This window comes from Entelurus aequoreus, linkage group LG08, assembly GCF_033978785.1.
Source record: "Entelurus aequoreus isolate RoL-2023_Sb linkage group LG08, RoL_Eaeq_v1.1, whole genome shotgun sequence".
Taxonomy (NCBI): Eukaryota; Metazoa; Chordata; class Actinopteri; order Syngnathiformes; family Syngnathidae; genus Entelurus; species Entelurus aequoreus.
Window position 1 is genome coordinate 11,635,799 of NC_084738.1, and position 14,422 is coordinate 11,650,220.

A 14,422-nucleotide genomic window follows, 5' to 3' on the forward strand; every position below is an offset into this window, starting at 1 on the left:
GTCAGCAACAACAGTACACAGCCGGCGCTTCTTTGTTTACATTCCCGGAAGATGCAGTCAAGATGGAAGAACTCGGATAACAGAGACTCTAACCAGGAGGACTTTTGACTTCGATACACAGACGCCTGTAGAGAACTGGGACAACACAGACTCTTACCAGGATTACTTTGATTTGGATGACAAAGACGCAGACGTGCTACTGTGAGTATGCAGCTTTGGCTTCTAAACATTTGATCGCTTGACCGTATGTGCGCAACTTTTTTTTGCGTATGTACGTAACTTTTTAAAAATATATAAGCTTTATGAACCTTGGGTTAGGTGAACGGTCTTTTGGGCTGAGTGATTGTGTGTGTTGATCAGGTGTTTGAATTGTATTGGCGTGTTCTATGGAGCTAGGAGCTAGCAGAGGAGCTAGGAGCTAGCGTAACAAACACGCAGGTGTTTTTATGCAGGATTAATTTGTGGCATATTAAATATAAGCCTGGTTGTGTTGTGGCTAATAGAGTATATATATGTCTTGTGTTTATTTACTGTTGTAGTCATTCCCAGCTGAATATCAGGTCACCCCCGGCTCTCACAGCATCTTCCCTATCTGAATAGCTTCAACTCCCCACTAGTCCTTCACTTGCACTTTACTCATCCACAAATCTTTCATCCTCGCTCAAATTAATGGGGAAATTGTCGCTTTCTCGGTCCGAATCTCTCTCACTTCATGCGGCCATCATTGTAAACAATAGGGAACTTTGCGTATATGTTCAACTGACTACGTCACGCTACTTCCGGTAGGGGCAAGCCTTTTTTTTATCAGATACCAAAAGTTGCAATCTTTATCGTCGTTGTTCTATACTAAATCCTTTCAGCAAAAATATGGCAATATCGCGAAATGATCAAGTATGACACATAGAATAGATCTGCTATCCCCGTTTAAATAAAAAAAATTCATTTCAGTAGGCCTTTAAGTCAGGGTCCAGGTTAATCAATTCATGGTAATTCAGATTCCGGATCCTCTGTATGAAATATTCCAATTGTGCAACTTGGCCAGAGATAAAAGTGTGCCGAGTGACACCTTAGGGCAGGGGTCGGCAACCCAAAATGTTGAAAGAGCCATATTGGACCAAAAATACCCCCCAAAAATCTGTGTGGAGCCTCAAAAAATGTAGAGCCTTAGATAAGTGTTAAAGTGATGTAAGTGTCTATATTAGCTATGTTAGCCTACTATCAAAATGACTATGTGTGGCAGGCTGATGCACATCTTCGTTGACAGAAATGTTGACATGTAATATTTATTCTACACATTTTTACAACATTGGAAAACATTACTAAAACGGAGGCTTTTCAGGTGTGATAACCAAACTTGCCAACCCTCCCGATTTTCCCGGGAGACTCCCGAATTTCAGTGCCCCTCCCGAAAATCTCCCGGGGCAACCATTCTCCCGAATTTCTCCCGATTTCCACCCGGACAACAATATTGGGGGCGTGCCTTAAAGGCACTGCCTTTAGCGTCCTCTACAACCTGTCGTCACGTCCGCTTTTCCTCCATACAAACAGCGTGCCGGCCCAGTCATATAATATATGCAGCTTTTACACACACATAAGTGAATGCAATTCACATTTGGTCAGCAGCCATACAGGTCACACTGAGGGTGACCGTATAAACAACTTTAACACTGTTACAAATATGCGCCACACTGTGAACCCACACCAAACAAGAATGACAAACACATTTCGGGAGAACATCCGCACCGTAACACAACATAAACACAACAGAACAAATACCCAGAACCCCCCCGCTACCACCAAACACCCCCCCAATCTTCCGAATTTGGAGGTCTCAAGGTTGGCAAATATGGTGACAACTCCTGGAAATTACTGGCTTTAAATGGCCAAAGGTAAAAATGTGTGTTCAAGTTGAAGGAAACAGAAACTGCAAATAAAATGAGCTCAAATATACCTAACATACGAGGCATAATGATGCAATATGTACATACAGCTAGCATAAACAGCATGTTAGCATCGATAAGCTTGCAGTCATGCAGTGACCAAAAATGTCTGATTAGCACTCCACACAAGTCAACAACATCAACAAAGCTCACCTTTGTGGATTCACGCACAGCATAAAACGTTTGATGGACAAATAGAGACAAATAAAGAGTGGCATAAAACAGGTCTTTCTGTGGCAGCATCAAGGAAAGTTGTACATCTAAACAAACTACGGTGCGTTCAAGGACTTCCGAGTCATACCAAAGACTATAAAAATGGGACGCATTACCTCCCTGCTTGGCACTCAGCATCAAGGGTTGGAATTGGGGGTTAAATCACCAAAAATTATTCCCGGGCGCGGCACCGCTGCTGCCCACTGCTCCCCTCACCTCCCAGGGGGTGAACAAGGGGATGGGTCAAATGCAGAGGACAAATTTCACCACACCTAGTGTGTGTGTGACTATCATTGGTACTTTAACTTAACTTTCCGAAATTAGGACAAAATGGTGCGCGCCAAATACTCTCATTAGTGTTTAATGTAAACAGTGGGATTTCTAACAATTAGGAAGGTTTGTGTCAGGTTTGTCCTACAGAGACCATATTAAAACACAAAATGTATTTTTTTTCCCCTCATCTTTTTCCATTTTCTTACATTTTTGACAAAGCTCCAGAGCCTCGCGTTGCCGACCCCCGCCTTAGGGGGAGCAATCAAAACCCACTGAGAGCTCCAACTTACTGTCTTCTGAGGTCAGACAGCTTGGCAGTCATGCCTGCGATCTCGGCAATCGACCGCAGGATGTCGTCTCTTTCTTTGGGGTCCTCGCACATGTCGGCAATCTTCTTGGCCTCCATCAGGAGGGCCTTGATGTTCTCCTCCCCCTCCGGACCGCCGTTGGGATCGGCCAGCCAGTTCTGTAACGAGCGAGAGAAAGGCAAGGAAAACATGAAATATGTCATAAAAATCCCTCCAGAGCCAAGTAGTTTCCAAAAAGGGCGGGTGGACTCGCCTGCGCCGCGTCGATTCTCTTAGCGATGGCCTGCTTGGAGTTAGTCATGGCTTCCAGCTTGCGAGCGGCATTTTCCACCTTGCCGGTCAGGACGTCGAGGCCCTGGGAAACCTGCTGGGCCTTATGCATAGCGGCCGGTGACGCCCCCTGACCTCTGGGGGTGGACAGAAACACGGCGAGCTGAATTAAAGTGTTCTACATGGTGGGTTTATCTCAGGTGTGTGTACCTGGCCCTCATTTCGGACACCTGGTCGGTCATCTGACCCAAGGTCTTAGCCGTGGCCAAGATGTCTCTGCGCTCCCGACCGGCGCACAATTCCCCGACTTTGCCGGCTTCGTCCAGGATCTGTCGGACGGCCTGTTCCCCTGCGTCGCCTGTGAGGATGAGACTGTGTCAGACAACAGCTGCACAAAATAACACGTGCGTGTTTAAGTGTTTCGTACCCGGCGGCGCATTTGGGTCGCGCAGCCAGTTCTTCGCCTGAGCCATCTTGGAATCGATAAGCCCCAGAGCTCGTTTCATGGCTTCTGTGTCCTTTGGGGGGGAACGACAGGGACAGTAAAACACGGCCAGATTAGATGAAGAACTCAAACACACTTCAACAGCCTTCATGATACAGTGGAACCCATTTTAGAAATAAAATGAACTTTTTTGATTTTAGCAAATGGCTGCAATGAAACAAAGAATGAACAATTTAAAGGGGTGCAAATAATTTATACAAATATACATATGTACCGTAAATATATATATATATATTTTTTTTCTTCTAGAATTTAGTGGGTGCGACTTTTATCCCGGTGCGTTCTATACTCCGGAAAATATGGTGTGTGTGTGTGTATATATATATATATATATATATATATATATATATATATATATATATATATATATATATATATATATATATATATATATATATATATATATATATATATATATATATATATATATATGTATATATGTGTATATATATATATATACATGTATATATATATATACATATATATATATATATATACATATATATATATATATACATATATATACATATATACATATATATATATATATATGTATATATATATATATATACATATATATACATATATACATATATATATATATATATATATATATATATATATATATATATACATATACATATACATATACATATATATATACATATATATATATATATACATATATATATATACATATATATATATATATATACATATATATATATATATACATATATATATATATACATATATATATATACATACATATATATATATATACATATATATATATATACATATATATATATACATACATATATATATATATATACATATATATATATATATATATATATATATATATATATATATATATATATATATATATATATATATATATATATATATATATATATATATATACAAACACACACCATATTTTTCGGAGTATAGAGCTATACTCCGTAAAATATGGTGTGTGTGTGTGTGTGTGTATGTATATATATATATATACACACACACACACACCATATTTTCCGGAGTGTATATATATATATATATATATATATATATATATATATATATATATATATATATATATATATATATATATATATATATATATATATATATATATATATATATACACACACACACACACACACACACCATATTTCCCGGAGTTTAGAGCGCACCGGGATAAAAGTCGCACCCACTAAATTCTAGAAGAAAAAAAAAATATATATATATATATATATATATTTACGGTATATATGTATATAAAACATCCATCCATCTATCCATTTTCTACCGCTTATTCCCTTCGGGGTCGCGGGGGGTGCTGGAGCCTATCTCAGCTACATATACATATATAAACACACATACAGTATACATATATATATATACATACATATACATATGTAGCTATATATACATACATACATACACGCAGTTCTGTTAAGTACTCATCTGGACTGTGGAACCGTTGGCACACATGTTTGTATGTCAGAAACTTGACATTTGGGCTTTATGTTTTATTGTTTTGTTTTTAATGTTTTGTCTTCTGTTTTTTTTTATGTTTAATGGCTCTTAAGGTCTGCAATAAAGATTGATGATGATGATGATGATATATACTGTATGTGCACACACATATGTACATATGTATATATATACATACATATATATTCATACAAATACACATTAATATACACATATACACTTTTACATATACACACATACACATATATATATATATGAATACATATATACAGTATATATATACATATACACATATATACACACATACATAAATACACATATATACATATTTATACATATATTTATACACATATATACATATATTTATGCATAAATACATATATTTATACATATATACATATATTTATGTATATATACACATATACAGTATATACACATATACATACATATATACACATATGTATATATATATATATATATATACACTACCGTTCAAAAGTTTGGGGTCACATTGAAATGTCCTTATTTTTTAAGGAAAAGCACTGTACTTTTCAACGAAGATAACTTTAAACTAGTCTTAACTTTAAAGAAATACACTCTATACATTGCTAATGTGGTAAATGACTATTCTAGCTGCAAATGTCTGGTTTTTGGTGTAATATCTACATAGGTGTATAGAGGCCCATTTCCAGTAGGGCTGCAACTAACGATTAATTTGATAATCGATTAATCTGTCGATTATTACTTCGATTAATCGATTAATAATCGGATAAAAGAGACAAACTACATTTCTATCCTTTCCAGTATTTTATTTAAAAAAAACAGCATACTGGCACCATACTTATTTTGATTATTATTTCTCAGCTGTTTGTAAATGTTGCAGTTTATAAATAAAGATTTATTTAAAAAAAAAAAAAAAAATTTATAGCCTCTGCGCATTCGCATAACATAGATCCAACGAATCGATGACTAAATTAATCGGCAACTATTTTTATAATCGATTTTAATCGATTATAAAATTGATTATCGTTGTTGCAGCCCTAATTTCCAGCAACTATCACTCCAGTGTTCTAATGGTACAATGTGTTTGCTCATTGGCTCAGAAGGCCAATTGAGGATTAGAAAACCCTTGTGCGATCATGTTCACACATCTGAAAACAGTTGAGCTCGTTACAGAAGCTACAAAACTGACCTTCCTTTGAGCAGATTGAGTTTCTGGAGCATCACATTTGCGGGGTCAATTAAACACTCAAAATGGCCAGAAAAAGAGAACTTTCATCTGAAACTCGACAGTCTATTCTTGTTCTTAGAAATGAAGCCTATTCCACAAAATTGTTTGGGTGACCCCAAACTTTTGAACGGTAGTGTACATACTAATACACATCTATATACATATACATATATATGCACACATATATACATACATATATATATATATATACACACAAACAACTAAGAGGGCTGAACACTTTTGCAAAGCAATTTTTAGTAATAAGCAGAAGACAGTGAGTTTGTCCACATAATGGACTAAAACGGGTTCCACTGTACCATCCAAGTTCACCACACGATAAATGCAGTATAACTTCAGGCTTTCTGTGTTAATGAGTCCTGCAAAAAGCATGTGGTGCGGGGATGGGTTTAACATGTGCTCTCGTTTGGACGTCCCAATGACTCATTTGACATGGAGCGCATCACTCCTGGTTTCAAGCCACATGTTAAAGCACCCACGCACCGTTTATCCGGGTAAGCAAAGTCCAGGTGCAACGCCACGAACACGTCAGGCACAACCGCATGCCGCCGCCATCATCATCATTGTGACCATCGGCAAGAGCGAGCGTGAAAGCCAAACGACTCGCCATCGGAGTGGAGTCCACTCGAGGCGCAAAGCGCAGTCAGCGGGCGCGTTCGGTTCTTTTATTTGTTCCATTTCAAAAAGGACCCAAAAATCCCCTTTCCGTGGTACAGTTTGGACGACGACGACGACGACGACTCTTCCGCATCACTGCAAGACTACAACAGGAAACATGTAAAACCCAATCGGTGCATCAACAATACACAAGATCGGGTGAAGACGTGCATGGACTTGATGATACCCGAGACCTCGCTATGATGCCATTATAAGTTAAACATTCCTTTCCTCTTCAACACACACAACTTCATTAGCAACACAATTCCAATTCCGATGCCAAAGCACACGATGGGCATCACAAAGCACAAGGCAGCACACGAAGTTTTAAAAACACTCGTAAAACACACACATCATGGCTGACACATGCTGCTGCTGCTGCTGCACAACAAGTGAGAGAGAAAGAGGAGAGGTGAGGCTTACCTTCTACATGGGGTGAAGGGAGAAAGGAACAGTAAACAGAAAGAAAAAAAAAAAAGGAAAGAAGAAGAACCACATAAATACACAACATTCATCCCAAGGTAGCACCGAGAACAAAAATAATGACACGGAAAGTCCAGCAAAGTGGATCAGGAAAGAGCAGAGAAAGTGATGAGACAGAAGAGTACTTAAAGGCCTACTGAAAGCCACTACTACCGACCACGCAGTCTGATAGTTTATATATTAATGATGAAATCTTAACATTGCAACACATGCCAATACGGCCGGGTAAACTTATAAAGTGACATTTTGAACTTCCCAGGAAACTTCCGCTTGAAAACGTGGCGGTATGATGACGTATGCGCGTGACGTCACGAGGTCAAGGGAAGTGTTTGGACCAAATTCAAATACCTCTGTTTTCTTCGACAAAATTCCACAGTATTCTGGACATCTGTGTTGGTGAATCTTTTGCAATTTGTTTAATGGACAATGGAGACTGCAAATAAGAAAGTTGTAGGTGCGATCGGTGGAGCGGCGGACTACAGCAACACCAACACCAGGAGGTTGTGTTGTGTTTTGAGCAGGATAGCAGACGCACTACAGTGAGTAAGCCCGCCGCCGCATCTAAGTTAGCTTCTGTTTTTTTAGCTTCGAAAAGCTGAATATTATTAATCGTGTATTTACATGTTCATGGTTTAATAGTATTTTTGATCTTCTGTCTATCCATCCAGTCAGGGTTTTTTTTTAATTTAGTTTCTATCTGCATTTGAGACTGCTATGCTATCACGTTGGCTACGTAGCTAGGTTAGCTTCTATTTTTTTAGCTTCGAAAAGCTGAATATTATTAATCGTGTATTTACATGTTCATGGTTTAATAGTATTTTTGATCTTCTGTCTATCCATCCAGTCAGGGTTTTTTTTTTTTTTAGTTTCTATCTGCATTTGAGACTGATGCTATCACGTTGGCTACGTTGCTAGGTTAGCTTCTATTTTTTTAGCTTCGCAAAGCTGAATATTATTAATCGTGTATTTACATGTTCAGTCACTGTGAATGTCCATTTCGCGTTCTCGACTCTCATTTTCAAGGGGATATAGTATCTGAGGTGGTTTAAAATACAAATCTGTGATCCACAATAGAAAAAGGAGAGAGTGTGGAATCCAATGAGCCAGCTTGTACCTAAGTTACGGTCAGAGCGAAAAAAGATATGTCCATCACTGCCTCTCAAGTCCTTCACTGTAACGTTCCTCATCTACGAATCTTTCATCCTCGCTCAAATTAATGGGGTAATCGTCACTTTCTCGGTCCGAATCTCTCTCGCTCCATTGTAAACAACGGGGAATTGTGAGGAATACTAGCTCCTGTGACGTCACGCTACTTCCGCTACAGGCAAGGCTTTTTTTTATCAGCGAGCAAAAGTTGCGAACTTTATCGTCGATTTTCTCTACTAAATCCTTTCAGCAAAAATATGGCAATATCGCGAAATGATCAAGTATGACACATAGAATGGATCTGCTATTCCCGTTTAAATAAAAAAATTTAATTTCAGTAGGCCTTTAAACTAGCATTTAAAATGAAGATTATACCAATGAGGATGAAGTGGAGGGTGTGTTCAAGTACACAGTCAAAAAAAACAGAAATAAAGCTTACTTATTGTTATTGAACAGCAGACCTGAGTGGATCCTCAGAATCTGTTTGGATTTCAAATTATTTTTCCCAACAACAAAAAGCATGAATTCATTCTCGGGCTCAAACTTTTCGCTTGGTAGTTGGTCATGTACAGTAAGTGCAAAATGAAGTAACGGTTATTGGTAAGTACGGTTTTGGGCTTTTCTAACATCGCCATAGTCATTTTTTACTGTCAAGAGTAGGGATGTCCAATAATGGCTTTTTGCCGATATCCGATATTCCGACTCTTTAATTACAGATACCGATATCAACTGATACTGAAATATACAGTCGTGGAATTAACACATTATTATGCCTAATTTGGACAACCAGGTATGGTAAAGATAAGGTCCTTTTTTAAAATATTAATAAAATAAGATAAATAAATTAAAAACATTTTCTTGAATAAAAAAGAAAGTAAAACAATATAAAAACAGTTACATAGAAACTAGTAATTAATGAAAATGAGTAAAATTAACTGTTAAAGGTTAGTACTATTAGTGGACCAGCAGCACGCACAATCATGTGTGCTTACGGACTGTATCCCTTGCAGACTGTATCGACATATATTGATATATAATGTAGGAACCAGAATATTAATAACAGAAAGAAACAACCCTTTTGTGTGAATGAGTGTAAATGGGGGAGGGAGGTTTTTTGGGTTTGGTGCACTAATTGTAAGTGTATCTTGTGCTTTTTATGTTGATTTAATAAAAAAATAATAATAATAATAAAAAAACGATACCGATAATAAAAAAAACGATACCGATAATTTCCAATATTACATTTTAAAGCATTTATCGGCGGACATCTCTAGTCAAGAGTAGGGATGGGTATCTTTCACATTTGAACCCATACAGTATCTACTCCCAGTTACTCAACGGTATCAATTTTCGGTACTTTTGTGTGTGTTAATAATATGAATTGTTTAAAAAAATAAAACATACTTATTTTTCCCAACATTTTAAAAATGAGCTGACGATGATAACTGCTATCCAGTTGTTATATCTGCTTTTATTGTAACATTTCTGAGTCTCATTTGCAAGTATGACATTCAGTTGGAATTACAATTGCAAATCCAAGACATTAGATGGCAGTAGTGTGTAGGTTATGGTGTTTTTTGGTTGCTCCCTACAAAGTATTGTACTTACGCACCAGCTGTTTGATTGTAACGTGCATTTTAGTCGTAGTTTTAATTACCAAAATTGGAAGTGTTGAAATCGCCATATAAATCGCTAATGCTAATCATGTCAATAGCAAAGCTAATGTATATAAGCATCAAGCTAGCGCATTTTTGGGAAAGTGGAGTCTTACTTTACTTACGTTGGAGCGTTTTTTTGAGTCGATTCCTTTGCTGGCATTGACAATTGCAACATTACATGGAGGTAGTTTAACGGAGTCTGCTCTCAGTGCTGCTGGAGTGATCGCCCAGTGCCGAAGTGCGAAGAGCCAGGCATGCGGTCACGCGCAACTCAGGTACCAAAACATGACGTGAATCGGTGCCCGGTAGGACTAATAAAATTCAGTTGGTGCAAAAAAAAAAAGTACCGGTATTCATCTCGAGTCAGAAAGCCCTTTGCAGCATATTTTAGGATGATGATTAAACACGTTTAGAACATTTTAAGGAAGTATTTGAAAAGGCAAAATACAATACATTAACAATATATAAGCTGCAAAAAAACATTAAAAATTTTACTTTAAAAACTGGCAGCTCAGTCACCAGAATTTTACAATAAAAGCAGTGGGTTTTTTACAGCATATAAAAAAAAGTAATAAATGGAATACAATGGAAAAACAATACCACTGTTTTTAGCGTTAAAATTCAAGCAACAGAGCAGCCAGTTTTTTTTCTCTTCGTAAAATCTTGTTGTTTTAATGTTTTTTTGTTTGTTTTTTAATGTTTTAGTGTCTTACTGTATATGGAAAAAAAACAGTACCAAAATTGATTTCACAATAAAAAACTCAAGTCGGTGGAATTTAACCATAAAATTTATTGTCAATTTTACAGTCTACAATTTGATTGACAATTTGTTTTGAAATCATAAGTCAAGCAGGTAACAGTATTTATCTTTATTTTAACAAAAAAGATTTTTGGAATACATGGTAATATAATAATTTGATTTTGATAATATTGAATTTTAAAAGAGGACTTTTAATATCAAATGGGAAAGAACAAATATAATTAGTAAAAAAATATTAAGCATTTTATTAACGCATATTATTTCCGGGCTTTCGCGGGCCACGTAAAATAATGTGGCGGGCCAGATTTGGCCCCCGGTGCCTTGAGTTTGACACCTGTGTGTTAAAATATACAACGCTTTGTAATATTTAACACAAACCTGACATATGAAGTAGGGTCTTTTTTCTTTTTTTAAATTTCTGAGCCTATATTGGAGAGGTTTGAGCGTTTTTTTTAATAATAATAATTAAATGTCGCCCCTAAAAATGTGGCTGGTGTCATCCATGACAGCCAGAAGTGAGGACGCCAGTCATGCTGTGCACGCCGCCGTCCGCAACCAGCACACTTTAAGTACTTCTCTATGAAATGGTAAAAAAGAAAGAAAGAAGTAAATGAATTTGTGTACCTTGTTAGCCCAGGCGTCCTCGTCCCAGGACGTGAGCTGCAGCACTCGAATAATCTCGTTGATCTCCGCGCTCATCTTCTCGAACGTGAAGTTGCGGTTCTTTAAGGCCTCCTCCACGCCCTGGCCGCCGAACGTCTTTGTGGTCACGAAGATTTTGATACCTGGGGGTACGGGCGGAGGGCTGAAAGGAAGCCGCCACGTGACGGCCTGGCGATGTGCTTGGCGATCTACCTGAGATGAGGATGGGCAGCAGCTCCTTGACCGTGTTCATGGAGTTGACCAGCATGACGCGGTGCTCCTGGTGGGTCAGCTCCTGTTGTCGCTCGTCGATCATCTTGGCCATCTTGGTCATACCTGGACACCGCAAAGTACACGCACAACTAAGTGGACTGTGGTCCTAGACAAGGGTTGTCAAAGTACGGGCCGCGGGCCTTTTATCCGGCCTGTGATATATATATTAAAAAAAAAAAAAGCTTACGTTTTTGAATGAAAGAAACTGCTGTTCTAAATTTGTCCACTGGATGTCGCTATAGCAATTCTTTGTATCCCCTGCAAAGAGTAAGACCTGGGCCTTATAAAACCAATTCATGGATTTTTCTTCGCTAATGGCCCAGTGTTTCCCACACATTCATTTATTTGTTGCGGCCCGCCACGAAAGAATTACGTCCGCCACAAATTTAAAAAAAATTTTTTTTTTTTTTTTTTTGTCCTGTCCAGCTTTTCAGGCAAATCATACAGTTGATGTAGATGCCCATATAGGCTGTTCAGATTTACTTTACAAAAGAGAAGTGTAGGATACTTCTCTTGTTGCCTTATTTGTATTTGACCACTACTGTTGTTACTGACTGTGGCAGGACACCTATGCCTCTGTTTCACTTTATGTTGCTGGTAAATAATATTAAGATTAAGATTAAAGTACCAATGATTGTCACACACACACTAGATGTGGTGAAATTTGTCCTCTGCATTTGTCCCATCCCCTTGGGGAGCAGTGGGCAGCAGCGGCGCCGCGCCCGGGAATCATTTTGGTGATTTAACCCCCAACTCCAACCCTTTGTTGCGGAGTGCCAAGCAGGGAGGTTATGGGTCCCATTTTTATAGTCTTTGGTATGACTCGGCTGGGATTTGAACTCCAACCTACCGATGGTTGTAGTAGTAGGCTAAAGTTAAATTATTTAGTATGCACTAATTAAAGGGGCAGAGCTTTAAGAGACATTTTAGCTTTTATATTTTATAAGATATATTTTTTGTAAGAACCACAATTAATAAATATATTTCAGTGAATAACTTATTGTTCAAATCTGTATATAAATATGTACATAAAGTGTTGTAATTATATTGTAAAATGGTTGGATGGATGGATGGCTGGACGTTTAAAACAAAACTGTTATTATTAATTAGTAAGTATACATTTTTTGAGCCTTTTTAGAGAAAATCATATCATTGTAGTAAATTATGCAAATTACTCGATGATGTCATGGTGACCACGTCATGCAATGTCTATTCTTGGTGTTGGGTTTTATCATATACATTTCCCCTAAAAATGCGACTTATATATGTTTTTTTCCTTCTTTATTATGCATTTTCGGCCGGTGCGGCTTATACTCCGGAGCGACTTATACTCTGAAAAATACGGTAGTTGTGATTTCCCTCTCTGTAAAATAGCCACCCTTTGCTCTGATTACTGCTTTGCACACTCTTGGCATTCTCTCGATGAGCTTCAAAAGGTAGTCACCTGAAATGGTTTTCACCTCACAGGTGTCATAGTTTTGATGCCTTCAGTGACAATCTACAATGTAAATAGTCATGAAAACCAAGAAAACGCATTGAAATGAGAAGGTGTGTCCAAACGTTTGGCCAGTACTGTATATCAGAAAATAATCTCGTGACTGCTATCATTTTATTATTATAATAAGACATTTCAATTGTTATGATGTCATGTTTGGGACAGGTGTTATGTTGGTGTGGCCACAGTGTGCACGTCTGATGTTGCTCACATGTGCTCCACTGAATGCTCAGGTAGATTGTGCTTTTGCTCTAACACAACAAATTAGAGGGAACATTGATTATGACTTGTACGTTTTCAGAATGTAATAGGTTTATTTTTGAACAAAGAAAACAATATGAAGTTAACTTTATTTTGAAGTTATCGTGCCATGATTTTACCAAACTGGCCCACTTGGGAATAGATTTTCCTCCAAGCTAAAATAAGTTTGACAGCACTGTCCTTGACGACTTTTCCGTGTGGACTGACCTGGTCCCAGGTTCTTTGTGTACGTGACCAGGTCCTCCATGGACTCCACCACCTCTGCTACAGTCAGGTACTCCAGGATCCCTTTGCAGACCCGGATTATTTTGCGAACCTGCGTTGAAGACGGGACAGTCAGACCTTCTATTAGTTCAGCTTCTGTGGTAACTGGAGCGCGAGAGTAAAACAAATACCTCAGCCTCGTCAAAGGTCAGGAGCAGGTCTGAGGTCCCAGAGAGGATCCCCCGAGAGCCGTCGATGAGGTAGTCTCGAGCAGGAACCGAGTATGGGTCGCCTTTCAGCATGGACGCGGCCTTGACCAGCTTGGTGCACGCATTCTCCACCCTGTCGAACACCATGTTTGACATAAGGTTGGCTTTTATATGGACGTGATGCACTTGTTTGTCGCTCATGACAGCAGGGAGGCTCACAGGAAGTCGTTTAAGCCACAGGAGGCAGGATCTAACCCAAGTTAACCCCTTGTTTTCCACAGACATCCTCCAGCCTCCTCTGCTGTGGACATTTTGTGTTTTGCACAACGGGGATGTGTTTTTTTTCTGATAAAAGAAATAGCTCCCAAACCAA

At 38.1% G+C, this 14,422-nt stretch overlaps 1 protein-coding gene across 1 annotated transcript in view; it reads right to left on the bottom strand.

Annotated features, from left to right (window-relative positions):
- LOC133655404 (vinculin) overlaps nt 1-14,422 on the bottom strand; it is a 66,631-nt gene that overhangs the window by 14,145 nt on the left and 38,064 nt on the right. The window contains exons 3-10 of the mRNA XM_062055530.1: nt 14,032-14,182; nt 13,844-13,952; nt 11,821-11,943; nt 11,590-11,750; nt 3,432-3,522; nt 3,215-3,362; nt 2,988-3,141; nt 2,717-2,892 (exon numbers count right to left, since the gene is read on the bottom strand). Coding sequence (XP_061911514.1) covers nt 2,717-2,892; nt 2,988-3,141; nt 3,215-3,362; nt 3,432-3,522; nt 11,590-11,750; nt 11,821-11,943; nt 13,844-13,952; nt 14,032-14,182 — 1,113 coding nt within the window. The remainder of the gene's footprint in view (nt 1-2,716; nt 2,893-2,987; nt 3,142-3,214; nt 3,363-3,431; nt 3,523-11,589; nt 11,751-11,820; nt 11,944-13,843; nt 13,953-14,031; nt 14,183-14,422) is intronic.